General features: G+C 53.6%; 1 protein-coding gene across 1 annotated transcript in view; it reads left to right on the forward strand.

The window, feature by feature from the left end:
- The window catches only part of PPP2R2C (protein phosphatase 2 regulatory subunit Bgamma), a 137,424-nt gene that overhangs the window by 103,890 nt on the left and 10,223 nt on the right, over nucleotides 1-23,311 (forward strand). The window contains exons 6-7 of the mRNA XM_061191667.1: nucleotides 8,520-8,684; nucleotides 19,010-19,179. Of these exons, the coding sequence (XP_061047650.1) occupies nucleotides 8,520-8,684; nucleotides 19,010-19,179 (335 nt within the window). The remainder of the gene's footprint in view (nucleotides 1-8,519; nucleotides 8,685-19,009; nucleotides 19,180-23,311) is intronic.

Genomic DNA, 23,311 nt, shown 5'->3' on the forward strand with positions numbered 1-23,311 from the left:
GATTAAGGTAAAATGAGATCATTAGGGTGGGTCCTAATCCAGTATGACTGGTGTCCTTATAAGAAGAGGAGATCAGGACACAGACATATACAGAAGGATGACCACATGAGGACACAGGGAGAAGATGGCCACCTGCAAGCCAGTGAGAGAAGCCTCAGAAGGAAGCAACCCTGCTGACACTTTGATCTTGCACTTTCAGCCTCCACAACTGTGAGAGAATCATTTCCTACTGTTGAAGCCACCCAACTGTGGCATCTCGCTATGGCGGCTTGAGCAAGCTAAACCAGAGGCACAGGTAGCCCGGAACCTCCCGGAGGATCTGACTCGATGAGGCCGGAGGGCTCACAGTTCATGTTTGTAGCCAGGTCATCTTTTGGAGAAAATTTGCCGAAAAAAAGCAGCTTTGCTGGCCACGCCCCAGCGAGACTGCCTCCCTGTGCAGGAGGCCTACAGGCCCCTCCACACTAGCATCCTTGGGGGGGCCTGTGTAGGACGCCTCGTGTGGTGTGGCCTTTGGCAGAACCACCTCCATCCTTTTTCCGCGGCTGCTTGGTCACCATGGTAACAGCCTCCCCCTCCTGAGAGTGTGCTCCTCCCAGGACATCTGGATAAACCACACTTTGCTCAGTTCAACCATGGAGCTCAAGGCCACATCCTTCTCCTCATGGAGCCCTTGCCCACTCTCAACATCCAGCTTGCCCAGGATACAACCAGCCCAGCGAGCCCCAGCAGCAGGGCCTTTTGGGGTGCTGACCCCGTGGGAGAACGCCACGTGTGTGGAGGTGCAGTCACTCCAGAATAGAGCGGGCAGTGGGAAGAACACCAGCTGGAAGTTCGGAAGCCAGGATTCCATCCTTGCTCTGCCTCCACCTCTGGCCCTGGGCCGGTCACCTCCCCACCCTCATCTCCCTCTCCTCCTTTGTGGGATTGGAGGGTGGGCCGTCCCTTCTGCAGGGACATCCAGGTGCCCGGCCTGAAGGGGGCTGCCCTCACCAGCCCTCCAAGGGTTTGACTGTGTTTCAGAGCTCAGTTACTTGCTGTGTCTTTACAAGCATTTGTCGTGGCATAGCCGCTGAACCCCGTCACGTTAGTTGATACTTGTGTAATTCTTTGGCATTTATGGAGTGCTTTACATAACTATTTCTCACTGGAGCCCCTCGGTGGAACAAACCAATGACGTTTATTCATTTAACGTGCCTGACTCATTTTATGGTCAGCGGAGATTTGCCCAGGGGATGAGTGACGGCCCTTGTACCGGTGCTCCTGGGATAGGTAAGGGAGACCAAGGCTCTGAGAAGTGCACCTCAGACCTCAAAGGAGTGAGGGCCACAGCAGCATAGCCACCTTCTCTCCAGAGTTTCAGGACCCTCCGAGTGGGATCCCACGGAGCAGTGTGTCTTCGAACTGATCGGCCATGGTGCCTGGTGCTGGTGTCACCCCACTGGTTTCAGGACACCAGGCGATGCTCTTGGCAGCAAGAGATGAAGGAGTTTCTACAAAAATCTCTGCAAATCTGATGACTCTGCAAAGGCTTACCTGGATTACATTCCTGTGTCCTTGGCAGTAAGAACCACGACCTTCCTTCTGGAATGGAACAGGACAAACCCCTGTTTCTGAGCTTTACTGACCCCCAGGCGTCTTACACACTAGCAATAAAGGGAGGCTTCTGTTACAACAGCAAGATTGCAATCCCTCTTCTAAACCTGGGGTCAGCGAAGAGTAGCCCAGTGGGGAGAGGTGGGCGCAGGAATCCACCAGTTTATAAAGCTTGGTGGGAACACGGCCACACCCATTCATTTCCATAGTGTCTGTGGCTGTTTTTGCATCACAAAAGTGGAGTTCAGCAGCCTGGATGAGATGAGATCTTGTGGCCTGCTAACCCTAAAATATTTACTCTCTGGCCCTTTACAGAAAATGTGTGCCAACCCCTGGTCTAGAGCGTTACATGTGTGCTTATTCACACTTGGCCACTGAAGGAAAAGGGGCTGGAGCCAGACAGCTGCCGGAACCAGAGCTATCTTCCCAGGCCCCTGGGTGCCCCAGGGAGGCGGCAGCCCCTCCTGCCCACTTGTCCACGCTCCCGTGGCTGTGTTTTTCCTCTCGTGTTCCTGGAGCCTCAGCTCACACTGGTCCACAGAAGTTGAGTGACTGGCCCAAGGGAGGTGCCGCATGGATTAAAGGCAGATTTAAGCCTGGCATCCAGGCTCCCTGGCAGCCAGTCAGCCCTTGCCTGCAGTGTTATGCCACATGCCTTCTTAGGAGTTCACTTACAAAGCATGTAACCCTCGCCAGGCCCTGTCTTCAGCACACCACGTGCACCACCTTAATTAATCCTACCGCTACCCTAGGAGGTAAGGCGTACCATTGCCATTTTGAACTTGGGGTAACTGAGGCACAGAGAGATTCCGAAACTTGCACACACAGCTAGCAAGCAGACAGAGCCTGGATTCTGCCCCAGGCTGTCAGGGGCCAGAGTTCTCGTCCCCACTCTGCTTTGCCTCGCAAGTCACAGCACACTGCACACTGCACACTGCATATTGCAGGTTCTGGAATTCAACTTCGTCCCAGTCCCAGGCTGGTCCCCCTCTGCCTGGCCCCGAGCAAGTGGCTTCCCTTTGCGGAGCCCCCATTTCCTCATCCACAGAAAGGGGGGCACCTCACTCACACGTGGAGAGGATTGAACAGACACAGATGTGAAGCCATCTGATCAGCCCGCAGGGCATCTCAGGTGGGCACAGGTACCAGTTTGGTATAAACTGGAGTTTGGGGTATAAACGATTTTGCCTGCACTCAGATGAGTGGAACAGATAGGTCAGCCAGTATTTGCAGCCACAGGGCATCTCAGGTGGGCACAGGTACCAGTTTGGTATAAACTGGAGTTTGGGGTATAAACGATTTTGCCTGCACCCAGATGACTGAAACAGATAGGTCAGCCAGTATTTGCAGCCTGAATAGTATTTGCAGCACTCAGATGAGTGAAACAGATAGGTCAGCCAGTATTTGCAGCCACAAGGCATCTCAGGTGGGCACAGGTACCAGTTTGGTATAAACTGGAGTTTGGGGTATAAACGATTTTGCCTGCACCCAGATGACTGAAACAGATAGGTCAGCCAGTATTTGCAGCCTGAATAGTATTTGCAGCACTCAGATGAGTGAAACAGATAGGTCAGCCAGTATTTGCAGCCACAGGGCATCTCAGGTGGGCACAGGTACCAGTTTGGTATAAACTGGAGTTTGGGGTATAAATGATTTTGCCTGCACTCAGATGAGTGAAACAGATAGGTCAGCCAGTATTTGCAGCCACAGGGCATCTCAGGTGGGCACAGGTACCAGTTTGGTATAAACTGGAGTTTGGGGTATAAACGATTTTGCCTGCACTCAGATGAGTGGAACAGATAGGTCAGCCAGTATTTGCAGCCTGAATAGAAGGCCTTCTCTTGTGGGTGGGGAGTAGGGGAACCCAACCCAACTCCCCATTTTAGGGAGTTCACTCTAGCTGAGACTGGGGGGGCTAACCAGAGGCGGAGCGCCCCACTGAGGCTTAGGCAGCCTGGGCTGAGGGCCAGAGCAGGGGGACCTCCAGGAGGACGAGCACAGGACGCGGAGGCAGGTTGCATGTGATGGAGGGAGAGGGAGGGGTCCAGAAGCTGCCCTGATTCCTGGCTCTGCGTTTCAGGGCTGGGGCTGCTAAAACAGGGAACTGCAGGGAAAGAAGAGGTCTGGAATGGAGGTAGAGGAAGCTGTCCATGATAACTAGCATTACACCCGTGTCTTTTCCCCAGCTTCCAGGAAGCAGACTGGGTGTCTGAGTTCCCAATGGATGCCATAACTTCCCACAAACTGGGCAGCTTAAAACAACAGAAATCTATTGTCTCACAGTTCCAGAGGCCTGAAGTTTGCAGTTAAGGTGTTATCAGGGCTGTGTTCCTCTGAAGCCTCCTGGGGAGGATCCTTCCTTGCCTCTCCTAGCTCCTGCAGCCCAAGGCATCACCCCAGCCTCTGCCTCAGATGCCACATGGCCTTCTCCTCTGGGTATCTCTGTTTCTCCTTTGGTGTCTCTTATAAAAACACTTGTAATCAGGTTTAGGGCCCACCCAGGTAATCTAGGAAGACCCCATCTTGAGACCCTCAACTTGATCGTATCTACAAAGACCCTTTTTCCAAATAAGGCCACATTCACAGTCTCTGGGGGTTAGGATGTGGACATGTATTTGGGTTGGGGGGGGCAGGGGGGAGGCACCATTCAACACACTGCACTGGAGAAAAATCCATCACGCTCAGCCAAGGGGTGGGGACCGGAGCTAGTCTACCTTCTCCCTTCATCCTCTCCGCATGACCTGCTCCCCTCTCCGCCTACCTGTGTCTGACAAACTTTCCTAGGAGGGAGAATCATTCTTAGCTGCCAAAGTGTGATTGAAAGTTAAGCAAAAGCCATCAGGCACTTGGTGTACAATTAGATGGAAAAATAGAACATGAATAATTCATCCAGCTTTGCCGGGGGGAGGGGGGCTTGCAAATGAGTCTAATTATGCTCCTTCCCGAGAGAGGTCAGCCCTGCCATGAAAAAAGCACCGGCTACACGTGGGATTCATGCAGCTGATTCGGAAGTGGGCATGGGGGAAGCCACCTGTGCGTTAATCCTCGAAATGAAAGGGCGCTCCAGGGTCATACTCAAGCCCTGATTTTGCAGATAGGGGAAACCGAGATTTACAGATGGAAGTGATTTCTGCATGTGGAACTGAACATTCCAGAGAGAGGTAAAACCAGACACCTGGCCCAAGGCCCCCAACTTCCAACCCAGCACTGGTCCTGCCAAAGTCCAGGCCACTGTGTATGGTCAAGTGTCTCAAAGTCCACTGGCATGTGGCCACTCAGGTGCGAGTCCCGGAGGAGGGTTTGTGGTGTCTGTTTGGGACGTAATTACCGTGCTTTGGAGGCTTCTGCACGCCTACTTCGCTGGTCAGGAGTCCGTCTCCAGGCCCCTGCTCTGTGATGTGACCATGGGGATTCAGTAGGGACAGCCCCTCTCGATAATTTGGCTCTCACACATCCGATGGCCAGTGAGGAGCTGGGCACCCACAGGGAGATCCTCGTCCTGAGATGAGCGGAGCCAGAGGTCTTGGAGAAGCCGTCCCGGGACTGGGTGATGGTAGACCCGGTGGGATGGCCACGCCCTGAAGGACGCTGTGCTGCCCTGGAGGTGCTGGGTCAGGCTGTGGGCCCTGGGATTCAGAGGCACACATTGGCCATGACTGTGCTTTTGTCTTCCTCCCCCAGCATCAGGTGGAAATGAAGCTCTGTGCTTCACATCATCTTTCCCCAGCACCCACTGTATCCAGTCCTTTGTTTGAAACAGCAAGAGAGATTCCCCGAGTGATGCATAGGCTGTAAGAGGCGTGGTCCACGGCTGTTGATGGGACCCAGGCATCGGAGACTCTGTCTCCTCAGCCCATGCACAGGGTCCCCGGTCAACATGGGTTCCCCCCTCGGCCGGCTCTGTGTAGCCCTGGTTCAGGCATGTTAGCTGTAGAGCCTGCAGACATGACTGAACCCCGCAAACTTAGCCATCATGGCCTCGTTCAGAGTTCTAGCAAGTGTTTGCAGAATGCAGGCCAAAGCTGAACATGGTCGTTGTGAGGCTGTCAGGAGCGGTTAGAGTGATGTGGGTCACGGGAAACAGGAAGCAGGAAGCACGTCCACTACGATCAAGCCAAAGGCAACACCCATTTGCGTGGCCTTGGCCCCTATGTGAGTCTGGGACCAGGGTCTGGCGGCCTGGGAGAGGAGGCTGCACGCCACCACACTGCCCTCTCTCTGGCCACTGGCGTCCACAGCCTCCCAGGTTAGAAAGATGGTTCATAAAGCCCAGTTTCGGTCTCCACGAGCCAGAGTTCAGACATCATACCTCTGATCCCTTCTCTGTTGGACTGGATTCTAGAACAGCTTGAGGCCAGGAAGGAAAGAGTTTGGACACTGGCTCAGTCAAGAGGGTTAGGTGATCCTGAAGCAACAGTCAGAAAGTCGCAGAGGTGACAGGAGCCTGCCCATTGTCCCCTGAGGCTCACGGCACAGCACGTGCTGGCTCTCAGAACTTCAGCCTGGAAGTGACCCGCATCACTTGTCACTTCTGCCCTCCATTCACTGGCAAAAGCAACAAGTCACAGCGGCCTCAGCCCCCTCAGGCCGGGTGACAGGTCTCCCTGGGATGTTCAGGGAACCACCTGCAAGGCAAGGCATCTTCACTCCCTGAGGAGTGAAACACGGTAAAAACCCACGTCCCCTGACAAGTGACACAACCGGGATTCAAACCTGACCTGTGTGCCCTAAGGCCTGGCACTTCTGTTTCTCCCAGGCCCTCTTTGGCTTCGGTGTCCCAAGTCCTGTGGGAGAATCTCAGTCCCCGTTTGCAGAACATCTGACAGGTGCTGTACTCATGTGCATTTCTTAAACGACGGCACTTTTTCTCCAGACACCATTTTAAGTTCAGTAGGAAATTAAAGCCGTTCTAAGCGGGCAGAGCCCATGGAAAGTCATCAGCGGGGGCTCAGGCTGAGAAGGATGGGGCTGCAGGTTGATGTTGATGGAATTCACATTCCAGAAGTCTTGGCTGTTTTTCTCTCTCAACCTTTAGTCTCACTTTTTCATGATTTAATCTCTGCTTCTTATCGTACCAGAAAACCAGTTTCCTGGGAAACCAATTCAGGCACTGACGACATAGCTCCTTTTTTCCCTCTTTCTATTTTGATGTGATTCTAAGTTGCTGGTTAATGGTGTGCTTCTAGCAAGCAAGATTTGAGCATCTGCACAGAGACCCTCCTCTGATTGCACAGATTCAACCATCTTTTCTGATGTTTTATAAATTCTACTGTTTACAGAAGTCAGAAAATGTCTCTTTCTTACTGAGAGAGGAAGCAGCCTGGGGCAGGTGGAGGAGGGGGTGCTGACAGCAGATGAATGTCAGAGTTTCAATCAGTATTTTCCAGATAATAAAAAATAATAAGAGCAACTGACATTCATCGGGCTCTGCGATGTGTTAGGCAGTTGCCAAGGGCTTTGCCTCTTCTCATCTTCACAGCAAACCTATGAGGATAGAACTGTTAGCCCATTTTACAGATGAGGAAACTGAGGCATGGGGAGCTGGTTGGATGGTGGGGGGACTCACCCAGGATCACACAGCCAGGAGGTGGCAGAGCTGGCATTCTCTGAATCCAGAGCTCACATGCAAAGAAGAGGGAGGAGGGGGCATCTCCATCAGAGGGAACGGGCTGTGCAGAGACCCCACGGGGCTGGGGAGACCAGAGACCGAAGGTGTCGCTGTTCGAGAGGAAAGTGCCTATAGGGCAGAGCCACTAGTAGGATCTGAAGCCGGAAAGGTAGAGAGGGCCAGGGTATGCCAGGCCTTGGATAATACAGCAAGGGGTTATGGTTTGCTGTTGTAGGCAACGGCGAATGGACAGGAATCCAGCCTCACCACTTACTGCTGAGTCACCCTGGACAAGTTGTTTACCCTCTCTGGGCTCCAGCATTTCAGTCAGAGATACTTCCTTTCCAAGCAACAAAATTCTTGACGCTAAACAGAAAATGGACTTATTGGGTCCTATATTTAACCGTCCAGGGGTTACCGTTTTCCGGTGAATCCTCACCCAGGATTCTAAAGGTACTGACAGATCTTTCTGTCCATCCACTCTGTCTTTGGGGCGGTCTGCCCCGGCCCCAGGCTCCGGGTTTCCCCTTGTCATGGCAGCAGATACAGTCCCTTCCTCTCCACACCACCCAGCCCGCAGAGATGACAGAGCTGCATCCCAGCATTCCCAGTATTCCAAGTCTGGAACCCCTCCACTGGCACATCTGACGCCATATGCTTATCCCTCGTGGTGACTGTGAGTGGGAATGGAAGGCACAGATTAGAGCTGAAAACCCAGAAAAGCAGAGAACCTTTTCCCCAAAGCAGAGTCTTGATGCTGTGGGCAGAAGGGAGTGGGTGCGGGGGTGGGGGGGGGGGGGAGACGGGGGAGGGGAGCCAACGGATACCTGTCCACTCAGCTCAGACACGATTCACAGAGTGATGGGGAGAACTGCAGTTGTTCACCTAGTGTGTCCACAGCCCAGCATGTAGTAGGCACTCAACAAACGCTCCTGGCCTCCTGCTTGGCAACTGAAAGAGGGGCAGAGGGGAGAAGCCTCAAGGGTTGCCCTGCGTGGGGCCGGGCAGCGGATGGGCACTGGCTGGAGTAAGGGCACAGGTCAGGAAGGAGGCGGCAGTCCCGCCTTATGGGGACAGTGGACGGACACCAAGAAGGGACAACCAGCAGGCTGTTCGACGACAGTCAGGTCTGCAGCTTGGGGACTCCGTGGCGGGGTGTTTGTCCAGGAGTCTCAGGAACGGAGCCAGCTCAGACGCGGGGCAGGTGGGTGTGCCGAGGAGAGGCGTCGGGAAACCCGAGGGTCTCCGAGCTGGGAAAGGCAGAGCCGCGAGGGCGCCCTTCCTTCACCGCCCCTTCCTTGACTCGGCTACCCAGACATCGTGGACATCAAGCCGGCCAACATGGAGGACCTCACGGAGGTGATCACCGCGTCCGAGTTCCACCCGCACCACTGTAACCTCTTCGTCTACAGCAGCAGCAAGGGCTCCCTGCGCCTCTGCGACATGCGTGCGGCCGCCCTGTGCGACAAGCACTCCAAACGTAAGTGCGCATGCCCGCCAGGGCCCCGGCGGCGGTAGGCGTGGGCGGGGCCGTCCAGGTGCTGGAGCCCGGCAGGGTGGGCAGGGCATGGGGGTGTTCCGGATGGGCTGTGGGGGGGAACTCAGTGTCTCCTTAGTGCTGCTGGAGGGGGCACCTGGTCCTGCCACCCACTGCCTCCACCCCAAGCCCCTCCACAGACGAGGGCCAGGGAGTGAGCTGGGCACTGGAAGCCAAGAAGGGACCACATTCAGCTGTCACCTTCTCCAGGAAGCCTTCCCTGATCTCCACATTGGGCCAGGTCCCTCCTCTGCACCCCCAGAACCCCCAAAGCTTTCCTCTCACAGACTAGCCACACCCTGTGGAATTTTCTGTGGCTGCTCCGTCTCCCCCAGCAGCCTATGAGCTCCTTGGGGTCACCTCATGCTGGAACCCACCACAGGGCCAGCCACGGGGTTGCCACAGAGGTGCCAAGGAGATTCGGGGCAGAACAAGGTCCAAGGGAACCTCATAAGACAACCACCACCGCCACAGAAGAGCTCACCCTGGACACTCTGAGTCAGGCGCCCCACCTCTCTCTCTACCTGCATCATCTCATCTCATCGTCACACGAGCTCCCAGCGGGTCCCGCACAGAGGGCAAAACTGCGCCTTCAGGGAAGGGCCCAAGTCACCCACACTGAAAAGTGGCAGGGTGGGACTTGAACCCGGGACTCTGGGACACCCCAACCGGTGCTCCTCACCCCAGGCTGAGCTGCCTGGTGCTGGGCTGTGCGGCAGCTGCCCACAGAAGCGGTGCTCCCCACAGATGCGGTGCTCCCCAGAGGCACCTGAAGGCAGAGGGTCAGGCCACAGGGTCGTCCCTGGATGACTTTGCAGGAGTAGCAGGGGGCAGGGGGCAGACGTGGCCCCAGCCGGGAGGACGGGGGCTTCAGTTCATCTCTGTATCCACCCCAGTGCCTACAGCAGTGTCTGGAAATACACACGTGTTGAATGAATGAACGAGTGCACAGATGAATGAGTGGTGGCCAGTTGGCCCCTGGAGGGCTTTATCAAAGACTGGGTGAAGGAGGCAGAGGGCTGTCGGGAGGGACAGGGTCACTGTCTTCCTCCCGGGAGCCTGGTTTCCCTGGGCAGCCAGAGAGGACAGTGCTGCCCCAGCCCCCAGGCACTCAGGCTCAGGACTGTCTGCAGCCACCAGCCCCTCCTCCCTCCTTGGCCAAGTTCTGTCCCCTAGTCTTACCCCAGCCCCCTTCTCCGGGTTTGTCCACACACTCGTCCGGCTTTCCTCCTGTCCACAGCCAGGCAGGATGTCCGCTGTCTGGGTCTGCACTTGTTGGAGCTGCAGTCCCCCGTCCACGAGCCCCAGGGCTCCCCCAGAGGAACCCTGGGAACACCCCCTCTCTGTGCGCCGAGCCTTCTCCCGAGGGCTGAGCTGTCAGCTCTCAGGGTGGCGAGGGCAGATCTCCCTCTCTGGGTGGAGCGGGGGCCAGCGGGGCACACACAACCATCCAGGCAGGCTGTCTGTACCTGCCATGCTCCAGGCACTATTCTTGACACAGGGGTGCAGCAGGAACCAATGGACAGACAATAAACTCCTAACTAGGTGATGTGATGTCCAGAAGTGGTGAGTGGTGTAAACAGCCGCCAAAAAAGCAGAGTGTAGGGAGGGTCATGTCAGTGCCACTGACTGAGGAGGTTACAGTGGAACAGTCTCTCTGAGGTGCTGAAGGAGTGCGCCATGCAGATCTCTGGGGGAAGAATCTTCTAGAAGGGGAACACTGCAGGGGCAAAGCCTCCAAGATGGGAAGGCACCAGTGTGGCCAGATGATGATGTCTGTATAGTGGAATATTGTTCAGACATTTAAAATACTGACTTAGGAGGTTTTTAATGACATGGGGGAATGATGTTTAAAGATTCCGTGGGGGAGAAAAGCAAGGCAATGGCTACTTCACCGAAAGAATGGAAACAGAAAAGCATGGAAAGAAATACTTCCAGAAATTGTCCCTGAGTGTGTGTGCAGGAAGGTTGGAATTTAGGGAGAATAGAGATGGTTTTGTGTCCGCCCACGCTGCTTGAATGACGTTCTTCGTGGGCTGGATGTGAGAGTCAGAGCCCCTCTCGGCTTCTGTAACTGTGTTAGCTGGTTCCCTGGGGTCTGAACAAGCAGCCACCCACCAGGGCGGCCACCACTCGTACATTTCCCCAGCCCAGGCACACAAGTATAGATTCCAGGCACGTCCTCGTCATACGCCTGGTAGTGTGGAGCTGCATGTGAATCAGCCCACAAAGTCAAGTGCAAGAGCTGTAACTTTATTTTGATGACTCAACTCCATTGAATTTCTCGTCCCCTCTCCTGGGGCTGCAGTGAGTATTAATTAACTATAGGGCCACGGAGAAGTCTGCCTCTCCAGAAGTTCCAGAAGGCTTTGGCACGGCCAAGGTATGAAGGGAGGGACATCGCACCTTCTGACCTTTTTCAGTGCCTGGTGACACTGAGGGCAGGAAATTTTTGCATAAATGCAAAAATTATGCTTTTGGCATAAATGTTCATAGATGAAGTTGGCCTTTAATTTTCTTTGCCTACGCTCTTTGCCCAGTTTTAAGATGATTGTTCTCTTGTAAAATGAGCTGGCTGCTTTCTCTTTTTTTCCCTAGAATATTTAGTATAATATATCAGCTCCTTGAAGTCTTAGTAAAACTCAAGTGTAAATCTTTTTTGATTATTGGTTTATATAGGTTTTCTATGAGAGTTAATTTGCATCAAAAATGTATTTTAAATTTTTCTAGAATTTTCTTTTCATTCTCTAACTCAATATTCTCCACTTTCTCATTACTGCCAGTGACAGGATTATTCACCAGTCTTTGTACAATACATTGCAGCTTCTGTTTTCCTTCCCTCATTTAATTTGCCATAAGTCGTGAGTAGAGGAGATATCTGCCCTGCTGTCTGCTTTCTCCAGATCGCGTTTGTTCTTAGCCCTCGTCTGGCAAGCAGACGATTGCCAATTAGGTTGTTATTTTTAATCAGAACAAATGGTTGTTATTGGAGCCAGGTCTTTTTTTAAAGAGACTTGGAGGTTAGGACCCAAGTTCTTTGCGTCTCACTTCTATCCATTTACTCAGTTACTACTCAGAACTCAGGGGATGGCTGATAGAGACACCCCCAGAGATGAATGGTCACAGCATCATTTTCTCAACCGATAAGACCGTGATTTTCTGTTCACTGAAGGAAGGGCGTCCCGGATCACAAGTGGATCACGTGTTGACTTCTGCCGTTGGGCAGATGAGGAAACCGAGGTCAGAGAAATGCAGTGCTTCCCCAGGCTCCTCCCCGTCTAGGGCAGAGCCAGGAAGCACGGGCTGCTGCTACCCAGCCCACAGCTTGCTGTCTTTCTCCAAAGCAGTAGAAATCCGGGTCTTTTGTCTGCTAGTCATTATGACAGGGTAACCATGGAAACGACTGTGCTTGAATCCTCAAAATAGACAGTTATTTCTGCTTTTCACAGCACAGAGTCTGCCAAAAGGAAGGGCCGTGCCGAAGCACGAAGATTCCCTAGAATAGGTGGTAATGGCAATCGCTCCCCCTGGTGGAACCCCTACTCAGTGACAGCCCGATGCTGGGTGAAGCAGGAACCTCAGTTAACATTGGTCAAGGGCTTGCTGCACACCAGGTGCTGCTCGAAGTTTACATCTCATTAAGTCCTGAGAGCTACCCTATGATGGAGGTACTCGATTATTCATTTTATAGATGAGGAAACCGAGTGTATTGGTTTCCTCTGGCTGCTGTAACAAACAGTGGCTGAAAACAACACAGATATATTCTTTTACAGTTCTAGAGGTCAGAGGTCTAAAATTCAGGTGTCGCCAGGCCTGCATTCCTTCTGGAGGCTTCGGGTGAGAATCTGTTTCCTTGTCTTTTCCAGCTTCTAGAGGTCACCCACGATCCTTTTCCATCTTCAGAATGCATCACTCCAACCCCTGCTTCCATCATGCGATCTCTTCTTCTGCCTTTGACCTTCCTCCTTCCCTCTTATGATTACAGAGGGCCCACCTGGAGAATCCAGGATAATCTCTGCAGCTCGAGACCCTTAACTTACATCTGCAAAGTCTTGTCACGTGAGGTAGCATGTGCACAGGTTCCAGGGATGAGGATGCGGCCGTCTTTGGGGGCCATTGTCGTTTATCACACAGAGGCACAGAGAGGTTAAGACATTTCCCTAAGGTCACACAGCTAAGTGGAACCAGGATAGAGGCTCCAATAGTCTCATGCCTATCAGCCTGTGTTCTTTCTCACTTAATCTTCACAGAAGCCTTGAGAACAAAGAACTCTTATGGAAACTGTGGGTGAGCCAGGTTCATTTAAAGGGTCTGGGTGGGATAGACTCCCAGGACTCATCCCTGGTAATGGATCTGGGGTAGAAAGACCAGACCTAGCCCCCCTCTGTTGGAGAGGCTCCAGATATCTGGGGGCAGAGCCAGGGTAAAGCCCCCAACAGAGGGCACAGCTAGGGCCCTGTAGCTGGATCCTGAGGCCCGTGTGGCAGGAGCAGAGTCGGGGAAGGTGGGGGTGAGGTTAGAGGCACATGGAGAGAGGAGGCTCCACACGTGGAGAGCAGAGGGTCCACATGCAGAGGACTTTACAGACCATGGCGGGGGCTCTGGGTTTACTCTGAAAGGACAGGAGCCACAGGGGACTTTGCCTGGCTGTGTTTTAATAGGAGCCCCCTGGCTGCTGAGAGGAAGGTGGAAGTGGGGGCCAGCTGGGAGATTAGCCCAGTAACCCAGATGCAGGATGCTGATGCTCCGAGCGGGGTGGGTGCGGTGAGTGGAGGGGGTCGGGTCCTGCATCCGCACGGAAGGTCGGCTTTGCCCACGGGCTGAATGGAGAATGGAGAGTGAGAGAGGGTGAGGGGTGGCCGCAGGCTTTGTGCACAGAGAGGGCGCCTGCCTCTATGGAGCAAGCAGACTGGTAAGTAAATAGGAGCGTGACAGCGGGCAAGTTTCTGAAGGCTTTGCGGCTGCTCTGATGTGGTCAGCTTTAAATTAAGGTGGTCAGAGGAGGCATCTCTGCACCTTGAAGAATGAAAAGGAGTGAGCCTGGGACGAGAGGCGGCAGAGGGAAGGGGGTGAGGGGCCTGCCGCGAGAGGGGCTTGGCTGCAGTGGGGTGAAGGGACAGCTGTGGGGTGCAAAGGCAGAGAGGTGGGGGGCAGATCCTGCGGAGCGGGGGGCCACAGTTGGGGTGGATGTTATTTTGTCCAATGGGGTCCGTCACACGGTGCTGAGCAGGGGACAGTTATAAGCAGAGAATGACAGTTGTTAACTCCTCATCAGTGAGAGTTCATTGTGCCCACCGCCTTAGAGTGACTGCCTGTCCCTGCTCCCTCTGCACGGCCTCAGCCTTCCCGGTGGCGGGGTGTCAGGGGCGGGAAGGTGGCCTCGCAGGAGACACCTCCCCCAACAGTGGCATCGTGCGGGAGCGACAGGTACCCTGTGATCCACAACCCCACTGCTTCTCCCTCTGCTGCAGGGACCACCCCCCAACCCCAGCTCCTCCTGGAGCGCAAGGTGGGAAGGTGGGACTAGGTTGGATGCGTGTGCTCGTCATTCAAGTGGAGGTTCTCGTATAATTTCAGAGCAGAGGAGGGACCCGTTGCCAGGGCAGCCAGGAGCAAGGACTGGGCAGGGCTCGTCTGCTCCTTCAGGCCCGTCTCCTCCTGTGCTCTCCACCTCCGCAGACCTGCAGCCCCACTTCCGTATGTCCGTGTTCCTCTCCAGGGTTTCACTGCCCTGCACCATTGTCCCTGAGAATGTGGCTCAAGCCAGGGCAGCTCTTCCATCAGCCCTGAACCTCCCTTCATCCCAGCCCCATCTGATCAATTCTGCCTGCTCAGTTTACCCCCCACTTCCCCACCCATGCCCAGAGAAGACCATCCACATGCTGACAATGAGGAGTGGCACATAGCTGGTGCCACTGAGAGGGACACAGAGCAAAAGCCATGGGCCCCCAGAGGCCACTTCTAGCAGATACAGGTTTCACTGCTGTGCCTAGATATGTAAGTGGCATCATAGCAGGTGGGGAAAGAAATATGTCAGGAAAGGCACGGAGAAGAGGCCACATGGGCAGGCAGCACCAGAAGGTTCTGTCCACTCTGTGAGCAAGGCTGGGCTCTGAGCCTGGTTCCAGGCTAGGCAGGGATGCCAGGATGACCGATGACAAAGGCAGAACCCCCTGCCCCAAGAGCTCACAGCCCCATGAGGTGACCAGGCATCCTCACTGATGCCATACAAGAGGGCATCCCGGGGCTGTGTGGGCAGCAAGGGTGAGCATTTGATTTCTTTGGAGAACATCTGGACAAGCTGCACAGAGAACAAGATGTTTGAGTTGGGGTTCTGAAGCATGTACAGGAGTTGGTGAGAAAGACAGAGGCTAAAAATGGAAAGGGAAATTTCAGGGAGAGAAAACAATGTGAAAAATAACTATAAAAACAGTTATGCAGTTTTATTGAACAGCTACTCAAGTCCCTCACTGGGCCAGGTGCTTCTAGATGTTACCTCTGGAGGTCTCACCATGCTTGTCCTCCAGGTGAGGAAACTTGGGCTCAGAGAGGTTAAGGGACTTGCCTGAGGTCACCCAGAGCTTGGCTCTGCCCTGCTGCCTGGTATACGGCAGGGCAAGGATTAGGATAAGACAAGCGAGATGCCTAAGTCACAACATTGAAGGAGGCTTTCATTTAAGGCGACCCCAGAGTGACTTGTTCAGGGTGTGCCCTAGAGGTCTTGCTTGCCTCACCCTGTTCGAGGCCCTGGGAATTTGGGTATGTGAAGCTGGAGCAGCAGGCCGGTTGGGGCCCAATTAGGAAGAAGCTTGGCAGCTACATGTGGGATCTTGAACCTTGATCCTGTGGGCACTGGGAACCATGGAGGGCTTTAAGCAGAAGAGGCACACATCAGAGTTGCGTGCAAGGCTGGAGAGGAAGGCTGGCCCGCACCTCAGGCTTCACTTCTGTTTCCTTGGATCACGGGAGCTTCAGAACCTCCCCAGGGTCCCTTCACTTCACTTAGGCGAGGGTGGCGGGAAGGGGGCTCCTCACCGTTCCCCCGTGTGTGACAGCGGTGACACCCAGAGAGGAGGATGCGATTGTCAGGGAACCAGCTAGGGCCACGAGAGCCTTAATTATGCGAAGTTATTTTTTAAAAAAAAGATCGGACAGAGATTTCTGCTGTTTCAGAGCCCTCCAACTACAAAATAATTAGCGCAGGGGAGTGAGGTGGGATGGAGCCCACCACGAGTGACAGGGGCTCTGGGATGCAATTCTTTAAACTCTTGGCAGCAATAATTACTGTGAAATGTCCTTAGTGATTCCGTCAATTAGAAGGGAGACCCTCTTATCTCTTATTAATGGCCTGGGGACGTGCAGGTTGTGTGGGGGGGAGGGGGAGGGGGAGGGATTGATACGGAAGATTCTGCAGTCTTTTGACAAAAAATTGTTGTATCAAAAATTTCATAGAAATATTTGACAAGAAAATGAAGAACTTCTAGGTATAACTTTTTTCAGGCTTGTTAATATCCTTGCCACTAATCTTTTTCAGTTCTGGTGCTTTTGTGCTTAAAAAAACCATCAGAAGTGCACAAGTACAGCCAGAACTGAGGCTGCAGTGGGCCGTTTGGTGCTTCTGTTTTCAACTATGGATTAGGTCATCCTCTCAGCCCTTGACCTTTGTGGTTTTCTGCTCCTGAAAGCTAGCAGAGGACGCAGCCCCTGGCTCTGTGACATCCAGTGCGGATGCTCCTCTGTGATTTTGGTCCCCATCTGCCTACCGAAACCCCACAACGCGTGCCAGAAGCTCCGCAGGGTGCAGGGCGAAGTGAGCTGGACCAGCCCTAGTGGTTCGGGTGGAGGCTGGAGGAATCCACCGAGGCAGGCGAGGGGTACAAAGTCGGGGTGCAAGAGACAGACCCCGCTTTATGCTTTTATGTCTTACCTTCTGTCTGACGCCTAGCAGCAGAGGTGCTAATTCAGTCAAGAGAGAGTTCCTGCCACATACCACGGGAAGTGCTGGGGGCCACCCAGATCCCTGAAGAGAGTTTGAGGTGCATCTTCTTTCAAACCCTCTGCCCCATTTCTCCCAAGTATTAGGTCTATACCCCTGTTCATTTAAAGACAATACAGAATCTCAGTGCTTTAGTTCAAGAAAGAAATCAAGTATTGAATTTGTCTTTATTCCAGGCATCTAAGAGGGAAATGTCATTGATTTAATTTTTTTGGCTTAACAAAGAAAAATTACATATGTTTATACGTGCAAAAATAAAGGTGTCAGTGTACCAGGGCACGATTATGTGAGATGACCAATCAGAATGCAGAGGTTTTAGAGGCTAAAGGTGACCCACAAGGAGGTCTCCTCCCCACTGCAGGGAGGGGAATCCTGGAGAAAACCAAATCTTGCCATGCCCTTCCTCTCTCCGAGCCCTTCTGTGACTCCCTATTGCCTACAGGATGACGCCCTTCCCGTGGCTTACAGCCCCTCGCTCTCGCCTTTCTCAGCCTATGTGGCCTTCAGCTCATCCCTGTCTCAGGGCCTTTGCACGTGCTATGACTTCTGCCTGGAGTTCTACTCCCTGGTATCTCATTCATTCACGTCTCTGCTCAGATGTGCTCTCCCATAGAGGCCCTGTCTATCCAAATCACCAGCTCCCATTTCTCTCTGTCTCCTCACTTACTTTATCTTTCTTCCACCACGGCCCAACGGTATCGCATGTCACTGAGTTTTACTGTCTGTCTCCGGGAGGAGAATGTGGGCTCCAGGAGAATGGGGGTGTTGCTCACTGCAGCATTCCAGGCCCTCAAACAGTGCCTGGCTATGGTGGGCACTCAGTATGGACTGGTTAACTGAGAGGATGAGTGAATGCATGTAGGCATGACCACATGGGAGCCTCCGATCGGCATGAAATGTTTCCAGCCACCCTGCAGAGGGGAGCTGGGCAGGAGTTGTATCTCTGGGAAAGGCAGGAGCAGTGTCTACCTTGGACAAGAAGAATGGGTTCCCAGATGGGGGGTAAGGGGCTGGGACAGACCTGGGAAGTGGGATATGGGACTTTCCCACATAGGAGGGGCCAGCAGGAAGGGCACTCCTGTGAGCCTCTGGGGACATGTGATCAGCTCTCTGCTTCCCTGTTTTAAGCCTGGAGCCTCGAGACCAGCAGGCAGGGCAGCCACTCAGCCGGTGCCCGTGGGGACAGCTGGGCAGGTTGTCAAATGTTTAAAAGTCCTTCCAGACTGGCTGTAGATGGCTGCCAACCCACCACCCCATCCACTTCCCTGACCCCCAGGCCCATCCATGGCCCAGGTCCTAAATGGTCAGCAGGGACCCTAATTTCCATCCTGCTGCAGCACAAGGGCCACTGTAGGATCTGATTGTCCAGTGAGGTGGGCAAACTATTGGGACAGCCAGCAACAGACATGGAACTTGGAAGAGCTTGTCCTGCTGCATGGGAACCTCCTTGTGTCAGGAAGGCCTGGTTATGGGGGACAGCAGGGAAGGGACGCTGCATGGGGAGCCGCTCACTGCCCATTCTGGGGTCTCTGGTAAAGGCAGCAAGCTGTTGCCTTCAGGGGTCAGGTAAGCAACTTCCTGTCTGGAGCAGCTGGTCTAAAATAATAGGAGGTGGGTGGCAGGCAGCAAATGGGACTCAGGCTGCATCCGTGGTAGCGAGGTTTGATTTTGCTACAACCCACATGGCAGCCAAACAGAACATACCTATGAGTGGGGCTCGGCCATGTGTGCCCAGTGCACCATGAACAGAGGCCCCAGAGCCAGTTAGAACCACAGGCAGTGCCCAGCCTAGTCCAGGACGTGGTCCAGCACCTTCGAGGATGCCCGGACACCTCACAGTCCTGGCGTTTGGCATCACCAGCAGGAGGCAGCAGAGAGCAGCACATTGAGTACAGCTCTGGGTTCACATCCCTCCTCCACCACTTTTTCCAGCTCTGAGGCCATCCATGCCTCAGTTTTCTTGGCTATAAAATGGGAATATTAGTGGTACCGACCTGATGTTTTTATTGGGGGATTAGATAAAGTAACACACGGAAAAGGCTCAGCACAGAATCTGGCTTAGAGTACATGCTCAATAAACACTGTTCCAAGAGCTGGTTCTTCCCTCTTTGGAGGATCCATCTGGGCCTGGGCCTGACCTGTATTTAGTTATAAGTTTGATGAATGAATAAATGACCTACCGCATGAGCCCAGAGTGGAAACGGAGTCGTCTGTTGTTCGGACCCCACGGGTGGGAGCGGCCCGGTGACGGTGGTTGTTTCTGTCTCCGCAGTATTTGAAGAGCCCGAGGACCCCAGCAACCGTTCCTTCTTCTCGGAAATTATTTCCTCCGTGTCGGACGTGAAGTTCAGCCACAGCGGCCGGTACATGCTCACCCGCGATTACCTCACAGTCAAGGTCTGGGACCTGAACATGGAGGCGCGGCCCATAGAGACCTACCAGGTGGGCACTGATGCCGCCCCTCTGCGGGTGGGAGACCCGCAGCCGCCCTTCCCTGTGCTGAGAACTCACACTGAGGGGCTTTCCCAGCTATAGGGTGGCTTTCATAAGCCCATTTTGCAGGTGAAGACACTGAGGCTTGAGAAATCAGGCAGCTCATCCCACATAGCTCAGCCAAGGACAGGAGAACTTGCTCAGGCCCACCTCACGGGGAGCTGTGTGTCATCTGCTTGCTGGCTCCCGCCCTGAGGCAGGGCTGTGACTAGGCCTGCAGTCCAAGGTCCAGGGGAGAAAGATGAGCATCAGGCTGGGCTCAGTTTGAGGGTGCAGACAATGGCTTCCCTCCCCCGGAGCCGGCGTCTGCAGTCCTACCATTAATGCAGGCTAAGCACTGCCCTCTCCCAGGGAGCATCCTTAGCTAGTGATACAGTGGTGAAATGGGAGCGGGGTACATTTCTAAATCCTCGGTGCAGGCTTCTTCAGCCAGGCATACAGGATGAAGCATGGGACACCTTCCTGGAAAGTCGTTTATTATTTTTCTGTTATGATTCATCCATATATATTAGGGAGTAGAAAACAAAATTCACGTGATGTTAAAATTTGGCGGGGACTGGAAAGAAATATGGGACTGTTTTAAAGCTGCGCCAGTTATGTCTTTAGCTGGGGCAGTCTGGGAGGCTTCTTGAAGGAGGTGACATTTGTGCTGGACCTTGTAGGATGAGTAGGATTTGGTTGTGCAGATGTGAGTGGGAAAACACTCCCCCCCCCAGAAGACCCAGCCAAACCCTCATAGTGTTACCAAGTATCGGGTGCACACAGAGTGCCACATATATTTTTCACCTCTATTCCTTACTGCCCCTCTGAATGGGGTACCACCGTCCCCACTTGACAGGAAAGGAACCTGGGATGCTGAGAGGTTAGGATATGGGGAGCTGCCTTACAGTTGGGCAGTGACAGATTCGGGGCCCAAATGAGAGCTGCACAGCCCCCTTCCCTGTCTTCCTTCCCTGCCAAGGCCTGGGGTAGGGCAGTGTCCTGGGAGGTGGAGGGGCCTCACTGGGAAGGGGCACAGAGCTGAGAGGGGAAGACGGGGTACTCAGAGTCTGACCTGGGACACGTGTGCTTCTGGCAGCTCCACACCCACAGGGACGTCTGGGGCGGCTCCAGTGCCCTTCCCCCGACCCCAGCTTCCTCGGGATGATGGATTCATGAAAGGGCCCCTTTGTTAGCCACTTGTGTTTACTGGAGGTCCTGCCACTCCTTCTGGTTCTGACCCAGCAGGCCTCCTGCTCCCACTGTACATCCCAGGAAGGGATCAGCCCCTCCTCTACCCTTGGGAATGGGAGGGGTCAGAGATTGGGGCAGGAATGACTTAACCCCTGCTCAGGCCTGTGGGACTGACTGTTCTGGCACCTTCCCAGAGCATGCCCTTCCCAGAGCCTGCCCAGGGACATGACTGTGTCCAACCCTCTGAGGCCCCTCAGCCTTTCGTGTCCCTGGTGTCAGCAAAAGTCCCCAGACCCTGAAGCTAGGTGCAGTGTTTAATGTGAGCATTTTGTGGGGAGAGGGTCCAGAGCCTTCAGATTCCCAAAGCACGTGAGGACCCAATAAAGTGGGAGAATCACTGCTCTGGAGGACCAGGTCCAAAGCTGGGTGCTTGGCTTCTGACCCAGCTGACCTATTGATTCTAAAATAGTAATCTTTACATAAAACCAACATAACTAACATTTTTTAGCTGTTAGGTGCTGGAAATTGTGTATAACAGAATTGTGTTTGGCTGACTTGCAGTACTGAATAGATAGGGGCTTTTCTCCCTTCACAAGAAGCCTGGAGTATCCTAGAACAGTTAGTGGCTTTGTGACCTGCTCAGTGTCCCAGTAGCCACTTGTGATTTAGTTCACCATCGTTTGAGTGTTGGTTTTCTACCTTCATATTTGATACCTCATGGTGGCAAAATGGCTGCCACAACTCCAGGAACTATGTCGACCATCTGTTCAGGAAAGGAGGAAATGTGAAAGACTGTGCTGGTTGGATCTGTGGTATGTTTTATTATGAACACAAAAGCTTTCCCAGAACACTCCTCAGAAGACCTCTTACAACTCATTGGCTAGAACAGGCCCATGACCAGGCTGGAAAAATTAGTAGGTTTACGGCCTCTGTGGTTGAAGAAGACAGGGAGAAAAGAGTAGGGATGGGTGTTGAGTGAGCCTTAGCATGTGCTTCATTGACCTAAGACCTTGGCACACTTTTCCTCTTCTAAGCCTCCCAGCTGTCCTGGGAGGTGGGGACAGTGTTCTCTCTATCCTATTTTATTTGGAGAAAATTGAGTTAAATGGCGTATCTGTGGTGGTAGAGTAGCAAGCAGCCGACCTTAGATTCGTCTCTCTTACTCCATAGTCAACACCTTTCCTCACCCTGCCACCAGAGGGCAGGAGGCACTCAGTATGCAGGAGAGAACAGCACGTGTGTTTGGACAAGTGCATCAGTGAGGCTGCCTTGACTGCAAGGAGTACACACAAACATGCCAACCTGGAGGGGTGAACACGAGCATCTTAACAATCTGTCTGTGGCCAGGAATGACATCAGGCACCATTTATCCCTATTCATCTTAGTCGTACACATACGGGGCTGGTGCTTTGTGCCCCAATAGACCCTGGGCTCAGAGGGAGGGAGGAGCCGTGGCCTCACCCTCAAGGGTCCCAGATGACAGGAACACAGTGAACCTGAGCCTGGTGTGGCCATGGGCTAGGAGACCACTAGCCACAGACACACCACGTGAGAGGCGCTGAGGGCTTTTGAGGAAGCAGAGTGGAGAAAGGGGAACAGCTGGGGGAGGGCCCTGCTATTTCTTCAGACAGGTGGCCCACCTGGGGAGCCCAGCCCCACCGTCTCCAGGTGCCTCTAACCCCACTCATTTATTTTTAAAAAATGTATTGAGGTCCTGTGATGTGCCAGGCCCTGTGCACCCCACTGGGAAATTGTTAGGGAACAAGACAAATAAGTCCTGCCTAGAGGGGCATCCGTTTCAGCAGGGAAGATGACCAGAAACCAAGCAAATAGGTGAAATAATCACAAGCTTCCAAAAGAGTGACAAACCAGGGGCTGAGGCAGAGAAAGCAGGGATGCTGAAGCCTAGGGGAAATAAGGGCATGAACCCTCTACAGGGAGGGTGTTCCCAGAGGAGGAAGAGCAAGTGCAAAGGTCCTGAGGCAGGAACATGGTTAGTGCGCTCAAGAAATGGTGAGGAGAGACTTCCCTGGGGATCCAGTGGTTAAGACTGCGCTTCCAATGCAGGGGGCGCTGGTTCAATCCCTGGTCAGGGAACTAAGATCCCACATGCCGCCGCACGGCATGGCCAAAAAAAAAAAAAAAAAAAAAGAAATGGTGAGGAGCCAGCTGGAGCAGAGTGAACATATGGGAGAGAAGAAGAGCCTGAGGTCAGAGAGGTGACCAGGGAGACTTGTGTGCACCAGAGGGTTTTGAGCAGAGGCATGATGTGATTCAGCTTGGTTTCAAAGGGATCCCTCTGCTGCCTGTAAGATAGACCAGGGCTGGGGATTGGGGTGTAGGCAGACACAGGGAGAGTAGTCAGGAGTCGTTTGCAATAAGCTGGGTGGTGGTGCTTGGAGCAGGGTGGCAACGTAGGACAGATGTGGTGAGAAGGGACTGGGTTCCAGATTGCTTTGGATTCTGGACAGGCTGAGTGTGGGTATGAGAGACAAGAAGTGTGTGGAAACTTGCTGTCAACTGTGGCCTTTGTACCTTTGTACGGGAAGGATGGGGGACGGTAGAGGGACCAGGGTTCACTAGCCTTGAGGGGTCTGGACGGTCCAGTGTGGGCTTTGGGGAGAGAGGTCCTGGCTGGAGAGAAACATCTGGGTAATGTCAGCGTATGGACAGAATTTAAAACAGGAGTGCAGGGAATTCCCTGGCGGTCCAGTGGTTAGGACTCGGCACTTTCACTGCTGAGGGCCCGAGTTCAATCCCTCATTGGGGAACTAAGATCCCATAAGCTGCGAGGCACGGCCAAAAAATAAAACTAAAGCAGGAGTGCAGGTTGAGTGGGAAGAGAAGGGCAGCGGAGCAAGCTTCGTGGAAAGGGCGGGCAGGGAGCCCTCTCTGGGGAGGGGCATGC

Source organism: Eubalaena glacialis, chromosome 5, assembly GCF_028564815.1.
Source record: "Eubalaena glacialis isolate mEubGla1 chromosome 5, mEubGla1.1.hap2.+ XY, whole genome shotgun sequence".
Taxonomy (NCBI): Eukaryota; Metazoa; Chordata; class Mammalia; order Artiodactyla; family Balaenidae; genus Eubalaena; species Eubalaena glacialis.